At 47.6% G+C, this 26,499-nt stretch overlaps 1 protein-coding gene across 1 annotated transcript in view; it reads right to left on the reverse strand.

The window, feature by feature from the left end:
• Positions 1–26,499, reverse strand: part of EXOC6B (exocyst complex component 6B) — a 249,521-nt gene that overhangs the window by 71,012 nt on the left and 152,010 nt on the right. The window contains exons 16-19 of the mRNA XM_089526458.1: positions 25,480–25,591; positions 23,758–23,892; positions 22,682–22,861; positions 2,955–3,096 (exon numbers count right to left, since the gene is read on the reverse strand). Coding sequence (XP_089382584.1) covers positions 2,955–3,096; positions 22,682–22,861; positions 23,758–23,892; positions 25,480–25,591 — 569 coding nt within the window. The remainder of the gene's footprint in view (positions 1–2,954; positions 3,097–22,681; positions 22,862–23,757; positions 23,893–25,479; positions 25,592–26,499) is intronic.

The raw sequence follows: 26,499 nt of genomic DNA on the forward strand, positions 1-26,499 counted from the left end.
CAGCAGAAAGCAAGTTTGCTCCATCCTCAACATGACACCCTTTCAAATATAGAATGATAGAATCGCAGAGTTGGAAGAGACAACAATATTTATTATTACTGTCAGGAAGTTCCTCCTAATATTTAGGTGGAATCTCTTTCCCTGTGGTTTGCATCCATTGCTCTGTGTCCTGTTCTCTGGAGCAGCAGAAAAAAAGCTTGCTTCATCCTCTTCAAATATTTTTAAAAGGCTATCATATCCCCTCTTAACCTTCTCTTCTCCAAGCTAAACATCCCCAGCATCTCCCTAAGTCACTCCTCATAGGCTTTATGGTTTCCAGACCTTGCTCCATTTTGGTCACCTTCCTCTGGATGGAGGAAGCCAGCTTTGGGTGGAGTCAACTGGTTTTCAGGAGGAAAAAAATGCCTCAAAATAAGTGCATTTGAAAAAAAAGATGGGGGGCTGTGAATTTCAAGGGCCATACCTTGGTGTCCTAAGGACCACACTTTGTCCATCTCTGGTCTAAGCCGTGCCAGAAACACTGCAAGGAAAGCTCTTCCTGTCTGCATTGTTTTCTGTTTCTTATTCTCCTGCAAGTCTACCGTTTCCATTTCCAAGCAAGAACGGTTAAGAAGAGGATTCCACCCCGCAACAAATGCATCTCCCAGGCCACAGTTCAGGCTCTCTGTGCCATGTTTCTGTTCTAAAACCCACACTAAAGTTATAAGACTTGCTCTCTCTACTTGGAATGAGGAGGCTATTCCTCATGCTGTCTGTGAAAATCATCAGACAAAGGAGATTTGGGGAATGGGTGGACAGATAGACGGATGGCTAGATTGATGGGGGCAGCCATTAAAGACTCCTGCCTCCATTTCCCTTTCTCAGAGACTCTGACAGTGATGGATAAGAAGGTGAGAGCCAAAGCACCAACAGCACATCCATCTCCATGTCATCGGCCCAAGCGGCCTACCCAGCCAGGTTGGCAGCAACAGCCAGAGGACAACTTATTACTCATGCTGGCGTTGAGGAGCAACAGACTTCAGGCTGACTTGAAATTGCAGGCATTCCTTTGTGCCAGTTATTAAACATAATCTGCTTTACTAGCAAGAAGAAAATGCTTGTGAGCTTCTTTTACTCTGCTGTAAGCAACTAGCTGCAGAGTTTTAACCCGGGGTGGGAATCCTGTGGTCCTCTGGATGCTGTCGGACTGCAGCTCCCAGCACCCCTCAACCTGGCTGGGCCAGCTAGTGGCTCCTGAGAGCTGTCATCCAACAACACCTAGGCAAGGGTTCCATGGTTTCCACCAATGCTCTAGTTCAGTGGTCCCCAAACTGGGCCCTTTAAGAGATTTTGGACTTCAGCTCCCAGAAGCCCCAGTCATGTTGGCCAATAGCCTGGGAATCTGACAGCTGAAGTCCAAAATCCCTTAAAGAGCACAGTTTGGGGACCACTGCTCTAGTTGGGTTTGCTCTTGGGTTGGCACATACCGAGAAGCACAAGGTAAGATCTGAGCCCACCTCTGGACAGCTTCTAAAGTAGGGATGGGGGACCTAATATGGGTAGGAAAGCTGGATGAACCCCCCCTCCCCAACTCCAAAAGATGGCATCCAGGAGTAAGGTTCCACCTCCCATCTCAAGGGTCTCCAATGCATGGCTTCCAAAAGATCTCCTCACAGGAGTCCCACCACCGCTGCTGCCAGAAGCCACAGTCTGGAGAAATCAGGGGCTCAGAGTCTGCAGCCTTTTCCTCCCACTATGGAGCTTCCTCTTCCTCTTCCTCCTCTTCCCCAGCCCCACACAAACCCAGAGAAAGTGCCTCCTCTCACGTAGGGGACTGTGACACGTTCAGTGTGCCACAAGTGGGTATTTTGCACACCCATTTGCACAAAAGCACCATTCCTTCTGCTCTCGCACGGAGGCCAAAAAAGCTCATGAAGTTTGACCCTTTTTTCACAGGGGTCTCTCAATATGCCCAAATCCTCGTTTCAAAGAGAAAATCTGCAGGTGAGAGAAACTGCTGGGTATTCTTTACCTCCTTCGCCTTTGAGGCGCACAAAGGTTTAGCCAGGAGGAAAGGTGGGAAAGCTTTTGAGAGAAGAAAGACCAGAGCGCAATCTGAAGGCCTCCGTAAAGTACAGCCATGCAGAGGAAAACATCTGCCCAACCATTCAAAAAAGGTAGCAAGCCCTGAGAGATTTCAAGTTCTAAGTCAAACACGTACAAAGCCTTCTGAGCCACATCTTGACATGCTCTGCTGATAAGGGTACCAGATAAAACACCATCATGAGAGATGAAGGAGAATGTGATGCGCAGTTTGGAAACATGGCTCGCTCCTTGTCAGTTTTTGTGACTGTCACAGCTGTTGGTTGCTCACTCGCTACCACTACACAACACTGTAAGACTTCCATATAAGCCTGAGATTATGACCTGGGAGCCTGTATTATTTTATTTGTTATTATTTATTTACTTATTTATTTATATAGCCTGTAGACCAAGGGAGGGCAGAGGCCAATCCCTCTTGCCACCACCGCCACCACCAAGAGACCCACATGGGCAGCATCCTCCAGAGCAAGCCCATACACCTCTGTTTTCCTCTGTGGCCCTTCTCAAAATGGTGACAGGAAGTGAAGTTGTGTCATTTCTTGTTGCTATTTTGAGAGGGATTGTAGCCATTTCTGCTTTTCTTGTAAAAATTAAAATTTGGGTTGCAGGCTTTGTGGGGCCACACTTTGCCCAACCCTACTGTGGACTCTTGAGCATGCATGCCACACTTTGCAAAAAAAAACCACGCTAGAGAACACCCCAAGGGGAACGCGGCAAGAAGGGAGGAAGAGAGACGATGGCAGGGAGAGGGGTTGACGGTCACCCGGCACATACCGGCCACTGGACATGGGGTGGTGTGGGTGGGCAAGTCCAGTGTGCTGCCCGCTGCCCCCCCTCCCAAAAGACACCTTCCCCCCAACACAAAATCTTACGTTCGCATTCGGCCACATCCAGGTTGAACTGCTGCAGGGCCCCCAGAGAAAGCTGCCTGACTTCGGCTTCCAAGAGCAGCTGCATCAGTGAAGTGGACAAGTGCTTGCAGGCAGACATGCAGGCCGTCTGAGCCACCTTGCCCTGGAAAAGAAAAGGGGGAGACCGTCAAAAGGACCGTCAGGCATGGAATCGGAAGAGGAGACCTGGAAGGGCAGGCATCTCCCCATGCAAGGACTGGTCTGGCCCCTTGGGCTGGGGACCCCTCAATGGAAGGGCTCTCCTATTAGCTCAGTTCAGAAAAGGGGAGCAGGAGATTCTCAGGCCAAGATTAAGCACCGGACCCCAGTCACCTGGAATACAGCAGCAGGATTCTCAATGATGTATTTTGGAAGGGACCAAAAGGGAACATTCCCTATAATTTCTATTACTCATTGGTGCCCATTTAGTGCATCCTTCTGGGTTCCATGGGACCAATTTTAAACAAATACATATTCATTTGGTAGGGCCTAAATAACCCAAAGGCACCAGATCCCATCTGATCTTGGAAGTCAACCTCCAGCAGGGTCAACCCTGGTGAGTACCTGGATGGGAGACCTTCAATGAATCCCAAGTGCTGTAGGCTATATTCCAGAGGAAGGAACTGGCAAAACCACCTCTGATCATTCCTTGTCAAAGAAAACCCAGATAAAAATTCATGGGGACACCATCAATCTACAGGCGACTTGAAGACACATACACACACATGAATACATTTGTAATTATAAATGAATAGTGAAGCTGAATAAATGAATATTTAAGTGCAAAAAATTCTTTAACATCAATATAACAGTTTATATACTAAATGGAATATGTATCCACTGCCCCCAAAGTTTCCCAGTTCAGGACTGGATTGTAAGCACTTAATCTTTTGCAGATGCTGTTTGGGATTATTGCAACTATGAATGCAAACCTTAAAGCCCCAAATAAAAGGTACAAAACAGCTATAAAGGAAGAACTATCACGCTGTCTTCATTTTTACCATCAGAAGACTGCATAATCCCAGAGCGTTGTTGTTGTTGTTGTTGTTATGTTTTTTATGGTGCAACGTAGGCTTTACACAGCACTTTAATAAAACAAAACAATAAAAAAGAGATAAAAGCCTACTTACAGCATACAATCTAACAAACAACAAGGAGATATAAAATTAATAAAATGAGATCATACTAAAATTTCATGATTATTATTAATATCAGTATTAATATTAACACTATTAATTATATTTAAATGACACGATTGTTATTAGAAACAGTTCTGTGGGACCCTTTCCTGTCGTCCTGCAAAGAATCCATTCAGCGTCAGCTTCTCTCTTTGCATAAACTCTTCCTCCTCTTGCCATCCCTGATCATTGTGACTGATATTATTTCTAGCTTTTCGTATTTTTTGTTGCTAAATATTCTGGTCCAGAAAGTCTTTTTTGGAAGCATAAAAGGAGTTTGTAGACGGATTTGGAAGACAAGTGAAACCAGGCATGACTCTTCCAAAAGCTTATTCCCAAGGTTGGTCTCAAAGCTTGCCCAAGCCTGTTCCGAACTGCGAGATGTATTTCTTTATTTTGCACTTCGGGATGTTGACTGGGATTTGAAAGCATTTTCAGGATTACTCAGTAAATGTCTAGTGTCTCCTCTCATCGAAACACAAGAAAGGATTGTCCTCTCTCTCTTCCTCTCTCATTCTCAGTCCTTTTGAAATAACGCTTTTCATCGTGGTTCCTGGCTTCCTGAGCTGAGCTGGTATTATGTATATTTAGAATAAAGCACTCGTTTTGTTTGATAAAAGAGACAGGGGTGACGTTCCAGCAAAATGCTGCAAAGATAATTAAAGTATGTTCTTTTTGCATGTGTCTTCATATAGCATCACATTTGAACTCCGTAAGAGTAGCTGTGCTCCTATAGCAGCAAAACGAGAAGAGTTGGATACCAAAAGTCATGGGCTTCCCCAAGTTACTTCTGTTCAAAGAACATCATCCGGGCTCTTTTTGCTGAAAGCGGTGCTGTTTGGGTGCTTGATTCAACTGTGACCTGTATCTGTTCCTATTTCTCGATGCAGAAATTGAGCCTCGTGCATCAAATACAGGAAATGCCCTTTTTGTTCCAAAGAGAAGCCTGTTCTCTATGGCTTAGGCCAGCGATTCCCAAAATGGATGGTACAGTCCTTCCTGGGGTGGCAGAAAGGTCCTGGGAGGGTAAAGGAAAAGGGGTTTTCAGGGGGGACCTTCAGTCAAAGTATTGGGACGCAAGAAAGGCAAGAGGAGCCAGCAACCTTTAGGACCATAGTGGCTCAATGAGGAGCTAGAGCATGTGGTGGAGGGGAAGAAACCGTGGCAAAAAAGGAACTTTTGCATTTGGGACCCTGCTAATTTTTTGTGAGCATTGTAAGGACTTGGCTAGCGGGGGGGGGGGGGGGAGTTTCAGGCTATGAGGCCATGTTCTGGAAGAGTTTATTTCTGATGTTTTACATGCATCTGTGGCTGGCACCTTCAGAGAATGCTGGCATGGAAGAGCGTGGTGTGTGTGTGTGCGCGTGCACACATACACACACACCATTGGTTGAGAGGAAGTGATTTACATTTTAATCTGTGCATTGTTCTGTTGTTGAATGGCAAGGCCTCAGAGGGTCTATTTACTTAATGGTCCATTGTCTGCTGGGACCCCCCCCCCCCGACCCTGGGTGGTTTGCATTCACATTTGCTGGTTCTTGATTTTGGTGTTTTTCAGGACTGAGAGCCAAACTTTGTTCACATTAAGGGTTTCTTCTTTCCTGGCGACGTTGTCCAGGTGTTTGGAGATTGAATGGCTTTCCTGTGCATTCTGACCTGATAGTTGTTGGCATGATCCAGAATTTCAGTGTGTTCAAACAGCATTTTATGCCCAGGATGGTTTATAACGTCTTCTGCTACTGCTGATTTTTCTGGCTCATCTGTAGGCCATTCAACAACAGAACAATACACAGATTAACATGTAAATCGCTTCCTCTCAACCAACAGTGTGTGTGTGTGCGTGCGTGCACACACACACACACACACACCCCACTCTCTTCCAGGCCAGCATTTTCTGAAGATGCCAGCCACAGATCTGACATTTCTCCAGCATGAACATGGCCCCATAAATCAAAAAAACCCACAAAAAGCGATGGATGCTGGCCATGAAAGCCTTCAACGTGACAACCTAGTGATGTCTTTGGCAAATGGCAGCAATGACTCACAGACAAGGGCTATAAGCCTTTCCCATCATCTGACATCTCATCCATTTTTGAACCAATAATGCTGCCAAGGGTTTAACCAGGAACCCTCCCTGTGAAGGAGAGCCAGTGTGGCATAGTGGTTTGAGCCTTGGACAACCACTTTGGAAATCTGGGTTTAGATCTCTGCTCGGCCATGGAAAGCCACCTTAGGTGAGTCACACACTCTCAGCCACAGAAAACCCTACAATAGGCTCGCTTTAGGGTTGGTCTCTCTGCCTAAGACTGGCCATACCCTGGTCTCTCCAAAGCTGGTGCCTCCATCATGTGAGCCATGAACTAGGCATTGCCAAAAGTCCAATGGAGTAAGCATGGAAGAGATATGGAAAGTCCTTCACACAACCTGGGGCACATACTGAGGCTCCGGGTGGTTTAGGATATCTCTAAAGACCCCTGCCCCTTCCAAAGCCAAGGCCAAAGAGGACTATTCTGCCAGCTGCATGGGGGAAGGCGTCCTCCATGAACCTCAAGGCATTCCTTCCAGCTGCAGAAACCCAGGTGTGAAAAATCATCCAATTCCTCTGGTGTTTCAAACCGTGGGCAAGAGTCCCAACATCCCCTCCCTCACAATCCCAGAGGAGGAGAAATCATGCGAGGAAAGCCCAGAAAAGCCAACCTTTCTCACTGGGACCAAAAGAAAAAGCAAACCATCCCCCTGAAAAAACACACAGGGACTCAAATCAAGGCAATGTGTTAACAATTAGAGGATTAGGGGCCGAACTGAAAGGCTGCCCTGCTAATGAGAGGGTCTTGCTATCAAAGGCCTCATTAGGAGCTACTGAAATCCAAGGACTGCTAAAACAAACATCCATTAGGCCCCGTCCACCGCCAGGGTCACGGCTGCTACCTACCTCACTGCAGAAAGGAGGAAGGAAGGGAGGAAGGAAGGAAAGAAGGAAGGAGGGAGGGAGGGAGGGGGCCACAGGTAGAGAGAAGGGAGAGGGCATCATCCAGACAGTCATATCTGGGCACTTAGCAAGTACACCGCAGGAGTTGAGCGCATACGGCGCAGCTGTGGACAAGTCTGCATAGGGACTACCAAACGCAGTGTCCAAATACAAATCAAGGAACACGAGAGACACTGCAGAGTGGGTCAGCCAGAAAAATCAAACGCCAAGACAACTTCAACAGGAAAGAGGAAACCCTTAAAGTTAGCACACCATGCCATTTGTTTCATTGCCGCATGGCTTCAACCCATATGCTCAAAGCTTATGGTGCACCCGTGTATGGCACGGGCGCACTGTATTCCACATCACCATCTATGGATGGAAGAGCTGGACAGTGAAGAAAGCAAATAGGAAGAAAATGAATTTGTTTGAGATGTGGGGCTGGAGAAGAGTGCTGAGGGTCCCACGGACGACCAAAAAGACTAACAACTGAGTCCTAGAACAAATTGAGCCTGAACTGTCATAGAGAGCCAGGATGACAAAACTGAAGCTGTTGTAATTTTGACACATCATGAGAAGGCAGGACTTACTGGAAAAGTCAATGATGCTGGAAAAATATGCAGGTGCTGCAGAACTTGCCAACTGTAATTTTGCCTTTGTTGGGGGTAAAGTCAAGAGTTTAGTCCCAGTCCATTGACTCCCTCTTGTTGTTAAAGGGCAGGAATTGTGTCAGCTTGTAGCTTAGGACCAGGATCTGTTAGGACCAGACCCTCCCAAGCGGCTCCTTCTCTGAGTTCCCTGAAACTCCTTGGCATCCATCTTTCCATTAAGCGGGTGCTACTGCCAGAGGCTGGAAGGATCACTAGCATGGCTGGCTTCCAAGAGCCTGGAGGCAAATTCACCAGGGAAAATATTTATCAAGGGCTGCTTGCTGCAACCACTAAGTAGAACTTCACTTAGGGATGCAATTCTGCTCTGCTTTCTTCTCTAAAGAAGTAATGAGCCATTCTAGCAACGTTCTCCCTGTTATGAGAATGCCTTGGGAAATGGCAATTTTTGAAGCCTGTTTGGAATATGCACTTACCTTGCGCAAAATTCACATGTGGTTGTTTTGTACAGAAACAGTGGAACATCACATTCCTGTGCAGAAGTATTATTTTTCTGCACAAACCAACCATGTGCAAACTTTGTGCAGGCTAAGTCCAAAACTAAAAGGGTCTACTTAGTCCAGGATTCCTCTTGTCAGGGTTTTCAACACTAAAAACACACACCATGTTTTGGGATGTTTTCAAATATTATTTCCATCGCTTACCTCGCTGTCTTTTCAAGCCCCCAACCCACCTGTGTCCTGAGTCCTCAGGGGATCTCCCCTCGGTGCAAAGGTGAAGCCTGTGGCAGACCCCCAGCACCCCTAAAGTTGCCCTCAGCCGTGCCTTACAGGACTATGCTGCTGCTAAAACCACCCAAAATGCCAGCCAATTCTACAAGTCCAGAAATTGCAGCACATTTTCCTTTGCTCAGAAGGTTAAATCAATTCTGGTCATTGAAATCTGACCTTTGCTAGTTATTTTATTTGACTTTGTCCTCCTACATTTATTTACACGGTGACCAAAAGAAAAATACTAGCTGCTTTCCAGAAAGAACTGGTGTCTCTTTGCTCAGACACAGCCAGCGTGGGATTTCAAAGAAGGAGGTGGGTGCCTTCACCAAGAAGACTGGGAATTCGTAGGTGCTTTTCGAATGGAGGCTGCATCCCATTCGGCACTTGATCTGGGTCCATAGGAAACAACCACCAGTGGCCAGAGAGAGGACTGGGTGCAGAAGAGGCCTTGGCTTGGGAGGAAAGTGCCAGCAGGCACTCAGCGCCCTGAGAGTTTTCTTGGATCTAGAATTAACCAAGGAGAGGAGGACAATGTGTGGAGCAAGAAAATTGCAGAAGGGTGTTTTTCACAGCATACACTTCACCACCACAGAGTCACTGCCAGGAGAAAACCCAGGAGCTGCCATTTTGTCCAGTGGCTGAATTCACCCAGGAACCTCTTTGGAAGTCCAAATGAAATGAATTCGGCCAGTGCAAGTGAATGCCCTGTTTGATCAAGGCTTCTCACTCAATCCACCTTGCTTATGGCGACAGAGATTTCCAGCCCCCCTGCATAAAGGATGAAGCGACTTGCACTGAGAAAGTCAGTGATTCCAACTCTGCAAGAGTCACACCGGCGATTCTGTGCTCCAAGATTTCAGACATGAAGCAAATCTGGTGAAGCCAAAGTTAACACACAGCTCTGTTCCAACGGGCAGAAACCACCCATCTTCAGCATCCACTGCCAAAGAGGTCAGAGGACATGCAAGTGATGATGCTATTAAAATATTCATATTAAGCTGAAGAATCGTCCTAACGTACCATCACTCCTTGTGTACTTCTTGGACATATGGATTTTTGAACAGTTCATATGGTGAGGGGTGACCTTAACCTGTCTCCCCTCCAACAACTCTTCTTTCCAAGGGATGGTGCCTCTACAGTGCCACATCTCACCCCACGGAACTCCCCAGAGATCTGGCTGTGACCTGCCTCAACCTGCCAGGATTAGAAGCCCACTGGCCCTTTCTATGGAAGTGCTTCTCCTGCCCAGGTTGCTGATTTTGGCATCACCAACAGATCCCAGGTCAATCTGTCAAAGCATGGTCATGAAACCTGGCCCCAAGGATCTGCCTTGAAGCACCAGATGCTGGCGCATGGGCAGGTGGCGCCGCATGTCATGCAGTCGTTTGACAAATGGCTACAATGACTTCATTCATGAAGGCTACCAAATTAACGAGGGCACTTCACGGAGGTCACTCAGACCAGGAAAATGCCACAGGTGTTGGTTTTGGCACCAGTTCACTTCCACCTCATCCAGGCTTCTCCCTGCAAAGGCCACCCAGTTCACTCCAGAAGGTAAAGAGCTTCCCATCCATGGCAGCCTGAAAAGGGAGGCACACAAGCATCCTTACAAACAGGGCGAATGGGCAGTCTGAAGGTTCAAGGTAGGTGGGCACGGACCCTTCAAAAATCGAGCATGCACCATCTGGGGAAAATCAGTGGCTTTATGTGCCAAACACATGCACACACATACACCTTAGCAGACCCAGAATTCAAAGATATAGCCATGTTAGTCTGTAGAATCAGTACATAGAGAGTGGACTGGAAACAGATGGAACAGACTGGTTACTGGTTCTTGTAGCACCTTTGAGATTAACTGACCCCATCCCAATGGGGGGGGGGGGTCTAACTGACCCCCTAACAATATCTGACCCCATCCCTATGGGGCTGCCCTACATTCATCTATTCCCCTCACCACAGGCTAGTCCCATTGCAAAAGTGGATCTGCCACTTCATCTCCATGCACCAAGACCAGTTTCCTATGTCTTTGTGCACTAATGAGCATCGTTAAAATTGGACCTGAAATTTCATTTCCATATACAAAGGATTTGTAATTTGTATTGACATCTTCACATACCAATGGCATATATATATGTCTGTGTGTGGCTTCCACTCCACCAAATGCATCTACGAAAGCTCATGCTGCCAATTTCTTTCTTTTAGTGAGTCTCAAAGGTGCTACAAGATCTTTCTACTTGTTGTTGTTGTTGTTGTTGTTTCATCTAAATGCATCTGAGGAAGTAGACCTAAGTCTAGGAAAGTTCACGCTGCCAATTTCTTTCTTTCAGTTTGTCTCAAAAGTGCTACAAGATCTCTCTATGTACTTAGCAGACCTAGTGAGAAGAAGATAGTTTGTTGAGCCCCAAACATTTACTGTATAGCTACCTTTTTCTTCTAATATGGATACAGGGATCAAGGCCAATACCTTACAGGGTTGTTGTAAAGATAAAACGGGGCTGGGGTGGGAGTAGAACCAAGTCTGCTCTCCTGAGATCCTTCAGCAGAAGCATGGACTGGGAACAGATGGAACAGACCGGTTGCTGGTTGGCAGACAGAATAGGGTCCGTCCGCTATATAACGGGGAGGCGCAGCTCTGCAGTCTATTCCCCGTTCTGGAAGGGGTTTGCCACACAAGAGGCTTCAGTCTTTGGGAAATGAGCTCCCTGCCCTGAGCACAGTCGGGGCACCCCAGAGCCAACGTTGTTTTTGGAGGCCAGCACCCAACGTCCAGCTCATCCAAGGATGGATTCAGTGGGGGGCACTGGTCAAGCCCGGCGGCAGCTCTGTGGTGTTCCCCAAAAATGAGATTGTAATGTCCAAAAGAGAGAGTGTGTGCACTTTACCGCATCACTTCTCAAGGCACTGTTGCAGGTATTAAACAGAGAAGGGATGCTTGGACTGCTTGTTTTGCCTAAGCTGAAGGTCTCGGGCAGCACCCCAAAGGAAGCCCATGGCTTTGGTGAATATCTGTCTGGTCCACAGAGAGACGAAGAACGCTGGGTGTAGCCCTTGCGACTGCTGTTCCTCCTCTTGAAGCATGTATGACTCAGGAGTGTGCAAATATGTGGTTAGGCAGACACTCCTCTGCGTGGCCAAGTTTACCTTTTCTGCCAGGCAGAGAAGCCAGCAGTGCCACTCAGGCAAACACAGACAATCCTGGCGTTGGAAGGGGTCCCTTTGAACTCTACAATTCTATGATTCTTGAACACTTTTGTCAAGGGCTGAAATTGTACGTAAGTCTTCTCTCCAGGTGGAAGAGGTGCTGGTTTTTCAGGGAGGGAGCCACAGTCACCCACTTGCCACCCGAAGCACAGGGACCTGGTTGCAGGGGTCTTCCTGATGTCCCCCACAAAATACACTCTTGTCATGTGGTAGTGCGACTGGGAGACACGCAGACCCTCTCCAGGAGCCAGCTCTGGAAGCATTAAGGGCACAGAAAAAGGCAATGTAGAATGAAACACATGCCATCCACTTGACAGAACTAACCCTATGCTCATCTGAAATGCAAACTGTCTGTCAAGGAAAAGCTTTCTTTAAAAGCAGAGCAGGGAGGGGGGCAGCAAATACAAAACTGCCCGCGTGTCAATTAGGAACTTCCTTACCTCTTGGAAAAGAGGCCCTTTGTATTTCCGAAAAGGGTCTCTTTCATAGCCTATTCATGGGATTGTCTGGTCCTCCTTTTGAGAAGCCTCCTAATCCGTTGGCTTCTGTTCGGCTTGTAGCAGGGAGCCATGGGTCAAACATGTGCTTTGCTGAAACCAAGCATTTCCGTCTGGTCTGCTTTAGATTTGCTGCCTTTCATTCCTGATGGAGGTCCAACACTCACCCTTTTGTGTTCCGAGGGGAGGATGAGCCCTCAGACCAGCTGCGATTTGGCATTCCCCCCATTGCTCCCCCATCTCCAAACCCCATCCTTGGGCTGGCCAGGCAAAGCCACACTGAGCCTCTGCACAGAGACCAAATCATGGGAGAAAGGGGGACCTCTGGCCAGCATTGCCCTCCGTGTTGTGCCTTGCAGCTCCCAAAACAGCCGTCCATTGAACTTTGAAGAATCATTATTGCCGTTGTGTGCCTTCACATCATTTCCAACTTATGTGGGCTCCAAGGTGGACCTAGCTTGTTGATAAGCTGGAGCGTGTCCAGAGGGGCCACCAAAATGGTGAAGGGTCTAGAAACCATAAAGCCCTATGAGGAGAGACGTAAGGAGCTGGGGATGTTTAGCCTGGAGAAGAGAAGGTTAAGAGGTGATATGATAGCCTGTTTAAATACTTGAAGGGATGTCATATTGAAGAGGAAGCAAGCTTGTTTCCTGCTGCTGCAGAGAATAAAATATGCAGCAATGGATGCAAACTACAGGAAAAGAGATTCCACCTAAACATTAGGAAGAGTAAGAGCTGTTAGACAGTGGAATGCACTGCATTGGTGATTTTGGTGGAGTCTCCTTCTTTGGAGGTTTTTAAACAGAGTCTGGATGGCCATCTGTCAGGGATACTTTGATTGCGAGTTCCTGCATTAAAGAAGAAGGCGGCTGGACTGGCTGGCCTTTTGGGGGGGTCTCTTCTAACTATGACTCTATGACCTATCACTGGGTATTCCTGCCAATATTTGTTCAGAGAGAGAGAGAGAGAGCATCTACCATGAGGCTGAGCGAGTGTGACTGAACCAAAGTCACCCAGAGGGATTCCATGGCCAAGCAGCGATTCGAACCCTGTTTTCCACCATCCTAGTCCATTGCTCAAAGCACTACACTGCACTGACTCTTCCGAATAATTTCAGACTCAGTTCGTTTCACTAGCATTTGGTTGACCAGTAGTTCACAGTGGCCCTGGATCTCAACCCAAGAGGCACTTAAAAGTAAAGGCATATATTCTCTCACGACAAACTTACATTTCCTCATGCATACAAAGTTTTTTCAGCACGTTGACTGTCTCTGCACCAACAAACAAACTGGTAGATGGGGGACCCTTCCGGTGATTCGATTCTCTTCCCTTCATACACCATGAACCACAAGAAGTTGTATGATACAACTTGCAGAAGACGCAAGCCAACTGCCACCCAAGAAGAAGGCAGGACCTCTGCTTTCCCAGCCCTAACGCAAACGGTATGACGGCATCTTTTCATGCTGCTTTTCTGCGGCTATTTTTTCCTTTCTCCAGGACTTGGTTTTGAAACAGCATTCTTTCCACTGAGCAGATTTTCCATGAAATCCAAAGCAGCTGCCATCTTGGTCGGAGGAGGCTGATTCCACGCAGATAGGGACTCCGCACCAGGCCATGGACACCTGGCACTTTTGCACCCGGGAGATTAATCGCTGCTTTCCTGCTTTTTGGTATGTACGCAGAGGGAGGCTTGACTGGACGCCCTGCACACAAACATGGCAGACACAGGCAGAAAACAAGACACAACTGTGCACATGTTGCTCTCAGAAGAGAGCACAATCTGGAAAACGGTTAACACTGGGATTCTTGGGGAAAGAGGCAGAAAGGGCAGCAGGAAAGACAGGATTACCAGACAACCCTGTTGCAATACAGCACCAATGCTTGTGCCTACAGAGTTAGGAGGCGCTTTCCTCATAGCTATCTCTATGGTCGTTTGGTCAGTGTAACTGTGAAGAGGTCACTTCCTATCTCCTCCCACTCTACTAACAATTAAGAGTTTTACAACTTGTGTGGAGTCAAAGGCTTTTATGGCCGGCAGCCACAGTTTTTTGCGGGTTTTTTGAGCTATGAGGCCGTGTTCTGGAAGAGCTTATTCCCGAAGTTTCACCAGCCGCTGTGACTGGCATCTTCAGTTTTATCATCATCATCATCATCATCATCATCACCACCATCATCATCATATAGCGCAATAAGTTTTACCCAGTGCTTTACATAATCATCAAAACAAGATAAAACCTGTCACAGAGAGAAGACATGTGCCCCCAGTTGCCCCACTGGAAGCTTCTGGGGCCGGAGAAGTCCAAGGTGGGGAGCTTACAGAGGATGTTAGTATACCCTGCCACATCCAGCCTTCCAGGCCAGAAACAAAAATGGAGAAGAAGTGCCACAACTAGTGCCAGGAGTGCATGTTTGGTTAATGTGTCTCCCAGCTGATGCCATCTGGAGTAGAAAACAAACAAGGCTGCGGGACATACTATCTGTGAAATTGTCAGCAGCTTCTCTTCCAAAGGTGAACCAAGGAGCAGGGCCAACTGTTAGAACAACTCACTGACTCAGCCGCCTGCTTTGCTTCTAGTTGGATTGGGTCAGCAGCCTCAGACGAGCCTGGTAGAGCTCAAAAGGGGGTGAAGAAGAGGGCTCAGGGGTCTGCCTGCACCCCAAAACTGGACATCTCCGCTCTGCTATGGAGCTGGACTGTGTCCAAGAAGGGCTGACCCACACAGTTCCCATCGGATGGATGGTTTCTGACAATCCCACTCAGACAGAGAAGGAAGAGGCATCTGACCAAGTGGCTCCTCAATGATGCTCTGTGGAGCCATGCCTTCAACACAGCATCCTCATATAACTCAAAGCATTGGCCAGATTCTTTCTCAGCTTTGATCCAGGTAGCGATCATGGAGATCTGCTGATTGGACTGAGAATAAAGGCCTTTGGCCAAAGGAGAAAAACTCCTCCCAACTGTGGGCCTGGTGGACCCAGGAGCAGCACCTGGTAATGGAGAAAGGACTCCACTCGGACCTCCCCCTCGGCTTCCGTTTCCCAGAGTCAGGCTAGAAATGGCTAGTGGAGAGGAAGATCATGGGAGGACCACCCCTGCCACCCTGGGCCAAGCGGCACCTCCTTCCTTTGCTCCTGGGGCAAAACAGAGGATGCCCTCCCTCTCAGAACGCAGGGCCTGATGTAAGTCACTGTGTAACACACAACACACAAGCAGTAGCAGGAAGGAGTGGTGTGTGGGAGGTGGCCAGCACACTGGGCGTACTCACCGGCAAGGTGGCATGGGCACAGAGATCCCCCTATGGAGGGAAATGAAGACAGGAGGAGTCAGGTGGTGGTCCAGGTGAATTAAATCAAGCCCAGGGGATCTGGGAGGACTTCCAGTATCCCACTCCAGCCCAGAACACAAGTACTCTGGTGAGAATTAAGAGCAGAGTCCGAGTACTAGATAAACCTGCCTGCCTGCCTCACAGCCTCCCTCTATCCTTTCCTTCTAGGAACATCAGCAACTGCCTTCCACTGACTCGGATTGCTGGCTTCTTGAACTCAGGACTCCTTGCACTGACTAGCAGCAGCTCTTCCAGGGCTTTCCCAGGGCATGGTTTAATTCACTTGGGTCACCTGGAGATGCTGCCAGGGCCTGAGATGGAGATCTTCTGAGGCCACACCAAGCGTTCTTCCACTGGGATGCAGCCCTTCCTCTGCCTCCCCTTATCCTTTCCTGTGAGGGAGGGAGAGAGATGCCACAAAAGTCACAAAAGTGTCCATGTCATGCTTGAGTGTGGCCAAAGCACTTCACATCTGTGACATTGACTTTCCTGGCAACAGCCCTGCAAGGCAGGTCCAGTAAGACTGCTCCCATACAGCACATAGGCAAGAGGCCTGTATGGGAGCCTACTGAGATGCACATAGGGCTCTTGGCCAAGATGTGGGCCAGAGACCAATCGGCCTCTCTGCCACTTCACTAAACCAGCTCTTCCTCACACCAGGGACAGGTTAAATGGCCTTATCACACACAGAATCATGGAGTTGGAAGGGACCCCAAGGGCCGCCTAGTCCAACATTTTGCTACACTGCTAAAACATCCATTCAGAGTTGGGCATGCAACCTTTGTTTAAAAACCAGGAAAGATGGAAAGCCCACTGCCCTCTGAGGCAGCAATGTTTCCACTGCCAAACAGGTCTCAGAGTCAAGAAACTCTTTCTCCTTTCTTGTCATTTGAACCCACTGGTTCTTGTCCTGGTCTCTGGAGAACTTAGCAGAAAAAAGCTGGCTCCATTTCCCAAGGGATGGTGGCAGCCCTTCATGTGAGCTGTCTTGGTATCTCCTTCAGTCTTCTCCAAGCTGGACATACCAGCTCCCTCGGTCACTCTAGATGGGGCTTGGTGTGGCCAGAGAATCCACCTGGGTTATTGGTTCTGTTGGGAAATGTAGTTCTTTCTTGAGGATCGTTAGAAACTCAGAAAGTAAGCAAGACTGTTTAATCTCACTAGCAGAAAAATGATGATGGTGGTGCAAGCAGGAATAAAACTTTATCTAACTCACTCCTCTCCCAGCCACGTGTCCCCAATAAAAACACACACTCACTTGGTTAAAAGTGAAAAAGAAAATAAGTTTACTTACAAAATCATGTGTATGAAGAGATACACAGGTCTAGCTTCATGTTGCAAGAAAAATGAGGTAGAAAAGGTAGTCTCCATGCATCTTAAGAAAGATGCTATCCCAGCATCTTCTCAGCTCCAGGCATAGACATGCTGATTAGTTAGTAAGCAAGTTTAGTAAAGGAGTCTCATCTCTGCTGCTTCTTCACCCAAGAACAAAGGTAATTAAGTGTCCTCATGGTAAACAGGAAATGAGGAGGGGAAGTGAGGAGGGGTTGTTAGTAAGCAATAAAACTACCATTGACATGCATTCCTAGAAAAGGTCTTGGCCTAAAAGCATCATAGAGATATAGTACTAGAAAGGCTTAGCATGCGAAGTTGCTATATCCCAACAGGTTCAGACAGAGGGACTCTTGGGGAACCACCATCCCAGGCAGCCTGGTGTCATAGGATCATAGAATCATAGAGTTGGAAGAGACCCCAAGAAGGGCCCTGATCCAATCCAACCCATTTCTTCTGCCATGCAGGAATTCACAATCAAAGAATCCCTGAAAGATGGCCATCCAGCCTCTGTTTAAAGACCTCCAAAGAAGGAGACTCCACCATAATCCAAGGCAGTATATTCCAGTGTCAAGCAGCCCTTACTCTCAGGAAGTTCCTCCTAATGTTGAGCTGGAATTTCTTTTCCTGGAGCTTGCATCCATTGCTCCATGTTCTAGTCTCTGGAGCAGCAGAAAACAAGCTTGCTCCCTCCTCAATATGACATCCCTTCAAATATTTAAACAGGGCTATCATCATATCACCTCTTAACCTTCTCTTCTCCAGGCTAAACATACCTGGCTCTCTAATTTTCTTCTCATAGGGCTTCATGGTTTCCAGGCCCTTCACCATTTTGGTGGAATATCTTTTCCTCTCATTTGAATCCATTGTTCCAGGTCCTATTCTCTGGAGCAGCAGAAAACAAGCTTGCTCCATCCTCAATGTGACACCCATCCAAATACTTAAAGAGAGCTATCATATCAAAATACACAAAGAAGGCTATCATGATATCATGTCAACGTTGGCAGAAACTTTGCCCGCTTTCCAAAGCTCCCAAATGAGTGGCAAGAGAAGGTCATGGGCCTGGTGCAAACAGCCTGGCTCAAGCAAAAAGCCTTCTTTACAGATCCTGGCCCTTCCCTTCTGCAATCTATGCTCACCATCTGGCCCAAAGTAAACAGCCGAGGAGGAAAGGCAAATTGGGGGGGGGGGCAATGAAAAGGGAGAAGTGGAGGAGGAGGAGGAGAAGGGAGCAGTCCCATTCCCGCTCTGCAAGGAGGGTTCAGGCCAAACTGCTGGAGTCGATTATGACCGGGAGGATTGCTGAAAGATTACTTCCCCTTCCCAGGTCGGGGCGACCTCCTGACCTCCCCCGATTACCTTGCAAAGAAGGTTATCAAGATACAAGCCTCCCAGGATTAAAGGAAACTGAAAATCAAAACAGAAAAACACTCCTTTCCCCAACAAATAAAAAACTTCCTTGCTTTGTTAAGCTGACAGCCCCACCGGAGGTGTTGACATAACCTTCCATCTCCACAAGGCTTAGAGTCAACAAATCCCTGTGCTCTCAGTGCAGATCTGTCAGTGCCATTTACATTAACTTGTCTGACATGAAATTAAAACAACAATCAGCCTCCAGAACAAAAGCCCCCCTCCCCTCTCCATTTCTCCGGCTCACTCCTTCTCCTTCTCCTTCTCCTCCTCCGTTGCTCTCTTTGCATCTCCTCCAACTGGCCTTCCATTCCCCAAAGAGCGGCAGAGCAGCTTTCTCTATTAACTTGTTTAACGTAAGATGGTTTGAGGGAGCGATGGGGGTGATGGAGTGCAAACCACTTGGTGCAGATGCAGAGCAGCAGCAGCAGCTTCCAAGGCCACCCTTTCATTTCTGGGAGCATTCGTTCGCTTTGCCTGACCCATCTGAAAACGGTTATTCCAAACCACAATGGAAGTCCTGTGTAGCCACATCATGCGCTGGAGGAATGGGTGACCTGGGGGGTGTAGCAATGGGGTGGGGTGGGGGGGACAAGGGCATTGCCCCTCCGAAAAAAGGATTCTGCTGACTCCAATGAAATCTCCCAAGTTTCTAGCCGAAAATGGCTCGCACCTGGGGCTCCTCTCCTCTTTGCCATGTTGGCGTTCCCTTGGTCTCTCTCTCTGCCCAATGCTTCTCTCTGGAGGCCACAACTGTATTTCTAAAGGCTTGGGTTTTAGGTTACTGCAATGCTAGGAATGGGGGGCAGGTGAAGGAAGAAAACTTCACTGGGGGGCAAAACACTCATTAAAGAGACAAACACCACCATTCTGCCCTTCCACAGCTGCACTGCCACATGCCACAGAGCGAGCGGAGTGGGTCCATCCTGACCACAGTTTGTGTCCCTGTTTCTAAACCAGCAGCAGAATTTAGAAAGCACTGAAAAGGACAAGCATTGGTCAGAACTGGAGGGAACTGCACATCTCTCCAGAAGCAAAGAGGTTTTTCACTAACTTTTCTACCAGCTCCCACTAGTCAATCTTAGGAAGGACAGAGAGCAGGCAACGTGAAAGCAGCCTCTCTCCCAGCATCCTCCAGTTGATTTGGAATAATAATAATAATAATAATAATAATAATAATATTTTCACAGGGAATCAAGGCAGTTTACAACATGAAAAAACAATGTGTTACATATCAAATCCAATTAAAACTGATCCCCCTCCCAACCTCCCATCCCAAATTATAGAACAAAATTAAATAAATTACAGTATAAAACGTTATAATGATAAATGTTCTGGACCTAATAGTACGATGTACCCATTGCACATGCTTACCTCTTCCTGAAATGCAACTGGGAGGCAGAGCCCTGCATGCCAGAACGTTTTGGAAGCCAAAACATTAACATTTTAAGGGGGATATTAGTTCGTCTGGACCCACCCCCTTCCACAAACCAGAGAGGACATCTCCTGCAGCCCACAGGTCCACCTGTGAGGGGAGGCCTGATATCACGATGTGCCCATTGCACATGCTTACCTCTTCCTGAAATGCAACTGGGAGGCAGCGCTCTGCATGCCAGAACTTTCTCTGAATGTAAGTAAGGGGATTTCAGTCAAGAAACAAACACCCTCCCACCCTCAGCAAATGGTAATGTCTCCCTTGCCCAGCAGCGGCATTTCCATTAGAAAGGCAGGCTGGGAGGTTCCAGCAGCACCCATTTCTCTTGCAGGATGGCGGCGTTAGGGCCTGGGCTGCTCACACATCTCCCGCTCCAATGGCTCCATTCCTGGCCTGTCTATCTTTCAGTGTGGAAGCATCACCTGAACTGGATTCCTCCTCAGCTGCTTCCCCACATCGGCTTCTGCCACTATTCAGATGCTGCCCTGGTTTTGCATTTGCAACACTTTGCTCCCACCCTGGCAGCCACATGGGAGGAGAGGGCATACTGGGCAAAACTGGGCTCCCAAACTGTGCCAAAAAAGATCTCACGCCACCATCTCCATTCAAACTGAAAGGACAAAACAAGCAATTGGGTGCACAAAACAAAAACCAACTCAAACCATGTTCAGTGGGAAGCAGCAGAAAAGGACAGTGGCAAGAGGTCCTGTGAGCGCAGCCCATTGAAGCCCCTCAGGGATGACAGACTTGGGGCAGCAATGATTCCACCCTTCCTCTGGCCCCAAAGGTGGGTTATACCCTGGTTAGAGGTCCGACAAAAGGGCTGAGATCATCTTTGGACTGCCCTGTCTGGGCAACACCCTCTTTTCCACACTTAGAACATGGAAGGGATGTTCTAAATGCATTTCCAAACTAGTACAACATTACTTCCACCCTCCCGCAACCCACAGTCTCCTGAAGAGTGAGTTGCCGAGTTGCCACTTTGCCTCCCTAGTGCATTTGTGAGACAAACTCAATACTGTGCTGAACAATCACACAAGGGCCGTGGTCCAGGCCTTGGAGGTAGAGAGGAACTGCTGGACCTCTTACCCTTTCCCTCCACCACTCCCTTCTCCTTCTGTGCCATGTCTTTTTAGATTGTAAGCCAGAGGGCAGGGAACCATCCAATTAAAAAGATTGCATGTACAGCGCTGTGTAAATTTACAGCGCTTCATAAATAAAGGTTAATAATAATAATAATAATAATAATAATAATAATAATAATCAGGTTCTCCCCCCACAGAAACACTTGGCTGCCTGCCTTTCAAAAAGCAGGAATGGCACACTGGTTCATTTGTCAAGGTTTTCTTCATTTCTCAAAATATAAACTTAGAAAGTCAGCAAACTGCTTGGACAGTGGTGTGGTGTTACAGACACTAGCCATTTTGCACGGTGCACACCCCAATCCTGCTTCCAAGGACCAGAGATGGCTGTTTTGAACGTTATGCTAGAAAGGAAATTGTTATGTGACCTTAACACAGCATCTGCTTCCATGGTAGCTTCCCCTGGCCTCTCTCCATAAAAGTGTACAAAGTGTACTGGTCTGTTTGTGTGTTTGTTTGTTTTAAGCTCACCTGGTCCAGTTCTTTTAGGGCTGCTGACTGTTCTTGGTTTACACCTTTTTCTTTTTTGGCTACTTTGTGGAATGAGTTTACACAGGTCTTGAAGAAAGAGGTATTTGCATGGCTGTCCACACCAGATGTGTTACCTTTTCTTTCCAGCTCAGAAAGTGATATTCTAAGGGCTGTGATGCTCAAGAGACTAGATGCTGCAATGAATATGGCAGCACCTCTTAGGAAGTGCCAGCTTTGGCCAGAATCCTCTTGGTGTGCTACACCAGCTATAGCTCTTTTTGCAGGGTCTTACAGCGGTGGCCAAGACGAAGGAAATGTCCTGGCTCTGAGCATCCCCTTCTCCAAGGCCCACCTGTCTCCCTTCATGGCCACAGTGGCTGCAACCTTTTGAATTCCCGCTCTCTGCTTCTGAGGCTGGTGGAATGAGCCAGGAGGACTCCAACGTTTCTAGGAGAATCGTCAGCTTCTCCAAGCTCTACAGAAACCGAGAGAAGCAAGGCAGAAGGGTTTTTCTTTATGCATCACCAATTAGGGGGCAAAGTCAGCTGCCCCTTTATTGTGGCCATTATGTTACTTCCAGGGAGTAGAGGCTGGATGAACATTGCGTTACCTGCTGCATTTTCATTACTTCGTCACTTCCAACTATTTATTGGCATCTTCTGGAAAGAAGCCTTACAGGAGGCTGGAGGAGCCATCCCTGTGACCTTTGAGTGCCAGTGCCAGGCCAGGCACTGCTTGGGCACGCTCCTTTCTCTAGCCAGAGAGCAGACAAACTGAGGAGGAGACAGGGATGAAAGACAGGAAAGGAACACCTGGGTGTTTCACCATCCAAAAGTGTTTGGATGCAACATATTAAAAAGGGGCTGAAATTTCACACTGGGAAGAGGAGCTTATCATAATGGGATCTCATGGACCCTCTGTTCCAAGCCACTGCTAAAAAGCACCCCTGAGAGGTGCCTTTCAACCTCTTCGTTTATTTATTCAATTTTTATCCTACCTTTCTCCTTTATACAGAATCCAAGGTGGCTTTAAAACCTGTTTTATAAACGTCCAACAAGACAGGTCCCTCCTTTCCCCAAGGGAGTCCATTCCACTGTTGAACAGTTCTCACTATCAGGAAAATGTTCACCATCTTCAGCTGCTTCAATCTACCCATTTCTCTCAACCCCACTTTTGACATTTTGGTTAGCTGCCTTTATGTATGACTTTGGGCATCTCTTTTGTCTGAGCCACATCTGCTATTTCAAACATTATTTCTTTTGGTGGGAGCAGAGGAGTGTTTACATGCATAGAGGAGGCAGTTAGTCTACTCATTGAAGGTGACCCCTAAGGCGAAGGCAACCCTCCCCTCTTCCCAGGCGTACTTACTGGCAAGTGTGTAAAAACAGCAAAAGTGCTGCGCAGGAAGGCAATGAGGTCCACCAGGTAGTCGCTTGCCTTCGAACTGGCCTCAGCAGCCATCCAGTCATAATCCGCAAGCTGTAGGAACTGGTCTATCTTCTGGTTCAGGTTTGTGTAGATCTCTTCCTCCGCAGCATGCCGGGCATCCTGGGGAAAAGATGGGAGACCCCCACCAAGGGGGAAAGAAAGAAACCATCACAAACAGAATCCCAAACTTGAGTCAAAACAGGAGAAAGGGATTGTGACTCCCTCTCATCCTCTTCAGCATGGGCAATCCTTTCAAAAAGGATGGGGATACATTTGAGCAGCCCCCCCTCCAAAGTGAGAGGTGTGTCTGAAGGAGAGAAGATATACTATTATCATCATCATCATCATCATCATCATCATCATCATCATCATCATGATGTACTTTCTCCTACTCAGATCCCCCATCCTTCACTTTTCTCCATCAGAAGCACTGACCCCTTCCGCCTTGGCTTCCCTGTGTCCAGCTCCCTAGAATCATAGAATCGTAGAGTTGGAAGAGACCCAAGGGCCATCCAGTCCAACCCCATTCTGCCATGCAGCAAATCTCAATCAAAGCATCCCCACTGACAGATGGCCATCCAGCCTCTGTGTAAAGACCTCCAGGGAAGGAGACGCCATTACACTCAGAGGAAGGAGTGTGTTCCACTCTCAAACAGCTCTTACTCTCAGGAAGTTCCTCCTAATGTTTAAGTGGCATCTCTTTTCCTGTAGCTTGGTCCATTGCTCTTATATCCTGTTCTCTGGAGCAGCAGAAAACAATCTTGCTCCCTCCTCAATCTGGCATCCCTTCAAGTATTTAAACAGGGCTTTCATATCACCTCTGAACCTTCTCTTCTCCAGGCTAAATATCCCCAGCAATCCCCTCAGTCCTTCCTCACAGGGCTTCATGGTTTCCAGGTCCTTCACCCTTTTAGTCGCCCTCCTTTGGACACATGGCTCCAGTTTCTCCACATCCTTTTTAAATTGTGGTGCCCAGAACAGTGGGGCCTGCCGCCCTTCATCTTCAGCAGCCTTACCTTGAAGGTGGTCGTTCCGTATAACTTTGTGGTGTGGACTGTGTCTGGGAAGACGTTGGTGATGTTGGTTATAAATTCCTCGAGGAACCTGCAGGACCTCTCCAAGTGGGTCGTGTTGATAATAATCTGGACCAGCTGCAGAAGCAACACAGAGACACATTTTGCACATAGGCTTGTCAACAATCAGCAAGCAAAAACTCCTCTGTTCTGTCAGGCTTTTAGGAATTGACTGCAATGAGCTTTTAATGGTGTGTTGTTTCATTGATTTTTGGACTGTATTGCAGTGAAGTCGACATTGCTTGAGCACTGTAGATTACTTTAATAATTTGCCAGTTGGCTTGTTGGGGGAGAAGCAGAATATATATAAATAAAATGACAATAACGGCAGGACCAAACGGCTGAGGATAAAGAGCGCCTGCTGTGATCTGGACATGGTCAGCAGTGCATTTGGACAAAGCGAGAGGGGAGACCCAGGGAGGGGGTGCGGTCATCTTCATAACTGGAGATGTTTTTAAGCCAAATGCTGTTCTGTGGGGAAGGAATTTCCCCAGGATTCCTGCTAGCGGCAGAAACGAAGAAACCCTCTAATGAATTCTCCAAGTTTAGCTCACCTAATTATACCTCCAATCCCATTAAAAGGTGAGCTGCTTACAAAAAAGGAAAGGGGGAGGCAGACGCTGTCTAAGACTGGAGGTCTGAACCCCATCACCAATAGGTTTTAAGTGATGGGAGAAGCCTGAGTGACAGCTCTCCCCCTTCTCACCCACCCCCCAACTCCGTTTTCTTCAGGAAAACCCTGCAGGCGGTCGGTCGGTTGGAGGGCTAATTAAGAGTCAATCTGGCCGTCTCAGGGGCTGAGCAGGGGCTACTGCTGCACCCGACCCCCGGCTGTGGAACAAGAGGGAAAATGCTCAGAGATGCCCAGAAGGGATTTAAGAAGGAGCCACAAAGACAGAAAAGGGGAAGAAAATAACAAAGCAATTTTGGTGCTTCTCTCCCAGCCCTGCCCCAGTGCTGGCAAAGGCCAGAGGATCGGGTCAGGAATGCTTTGATTGAGAGTTCCTGCATGGCAGAATAGGAATGGACTGGATGGTCCTTGGGGTCTCTTCCAACTCTAGGATTCTATTATTCTATGCAGGAATTCACAATCAAAGCACCTCCACTGACAGATGGCCATCCAACCTCTGCTTAAAGACTTCCAAAGAAGGAGACTCCACCAAACTCCAAGACTCCACTGTCAAACAGCCCTTACTGTCAGGAAGTTCTCCTTAATGTTGAGCTGGAATCTCTTTTCCTGGAGCTTGCAGGAAAGAGAAGGCTAAATGTCTGTCAGTTTCCAGGATTCCCTAGCACTGAGCCAGGGCACAAACAGTCTCAAACTGGATTATTTCTGCAGTGTGTTTTGGACTTTTGTTCACTTCCTCAGATGCACGGAGTGGCCCAGTGTCCTGGAAGGACCTTTATAAACTGGGAAAACAGGCCAGAGACTTGATAGCGGAGACTGTTATGCAAAAGCTTATGCTACAGCTTCCTTCGCACAGTTAGTCTCCAAGGTGCAACAAAAGACCTTTTCAGACAATAAAAAGAGGAGCAAAGAGTTAGATCTTTCATTCCTTTCTTCTCTCCATCCTCTTCCAGATGTCCAACGCCACTGCAATGAGGCCTCCCTCACCAACCATGCCACCCCTCTTGCCCATACATGTCTCCCAGGGATCTCCTCACCTCTGTCAGTCCAACATTTTTCCTCTTAATAACATTCTGCAAGCAGTTGCTCAGCGTTCGCGTTAGCAGCAAATTGGTAGACTTCCGGATCATGTCGTCCACTTCAGTAGAGCTAGAAAGGAGGAAAGTTGTGGCTTTAGAACCAGGTCATTCAAGGTGTCCAGCTGACCATTGCAGAGCCCCTGCCCTGATGATGTGACCTGCCGTCCACTCCTGGCTTCTGGGAAAACTGAGCCCTAAAAAGGGGACTTCAGCAAAATGACGACTCTCAATTTTTTTGAGAGAATGGAACCACATATGTGCTGCCCAGGGCCACCCTCTCCTTCAGAATTGGGCTGTGAGTCTCTCTTTTTCTTCTCTCTCATTGCTTTTGCATATTTTTCTGTGGATCTTCTTCAAAACATGCATATTTTGGGTGCCTTCTCGGGGGCTGCCCCAAGGGTTCAGCAATCCCTTCCAAGCAACCAGCCCTTTGCCATCTTTCCATCACCAGGCAAAGACCATTTTATGTCCCAAGAGGTTTCTGAGAACAGAAAGTTTTTAAAAGAAAGGCCTTTTAATAGGCAACTAGACTGCTTTAAACTGCACTGTTTTTAAACTGCTATCATAATCTTTAATTTTTTAGTAAATAAATGGTTGAGTAAGTGTGGCAAAGTGGTCTGAATGCTGGACAACAATTCAGGGTTCGATTCCCGGCTCAGCCACTGGGTCAGTTTGTCCAAGGCACACTCTCACAGCCTCAGGGAAAGGCAATGACAAAGCTCCTTTGAACAAACCATGCCAAGAAAACCCAGTGACAAGGTCACCTTAGCCTCACCATAAGTCGGAAACAACTCGAAGACACACAACAACAAATAATTAAATACATTTATAGCCTGACTTTCTCCCAACATGAGATCCAAGGCAGTGTACAACCTTTTAAACAACACGATAACTATAGCAATGATAATGATGTTGACGGGCCTCCCAGGGGAACAAGCAACATCTCAGTCCCTCCACCATTTTCTTCACCCGCAAAAG

This window comes from Sceloporus occidentalis, unplaced genomic scaffold (genome assembly GCF_023333645.1).
Source record: "Sceloporus occidentalis isolate IW3139 unplaced genomic scaffold, rSceOcc1.0.p SCAF_5, whole genome shotgun sequence".
NCBI lineage: Eukaryota > Metazoa > Chordata > Lepidosauria > Squamata > Phrynosomatidae > Sceloporus > Sceloporus occidentalis.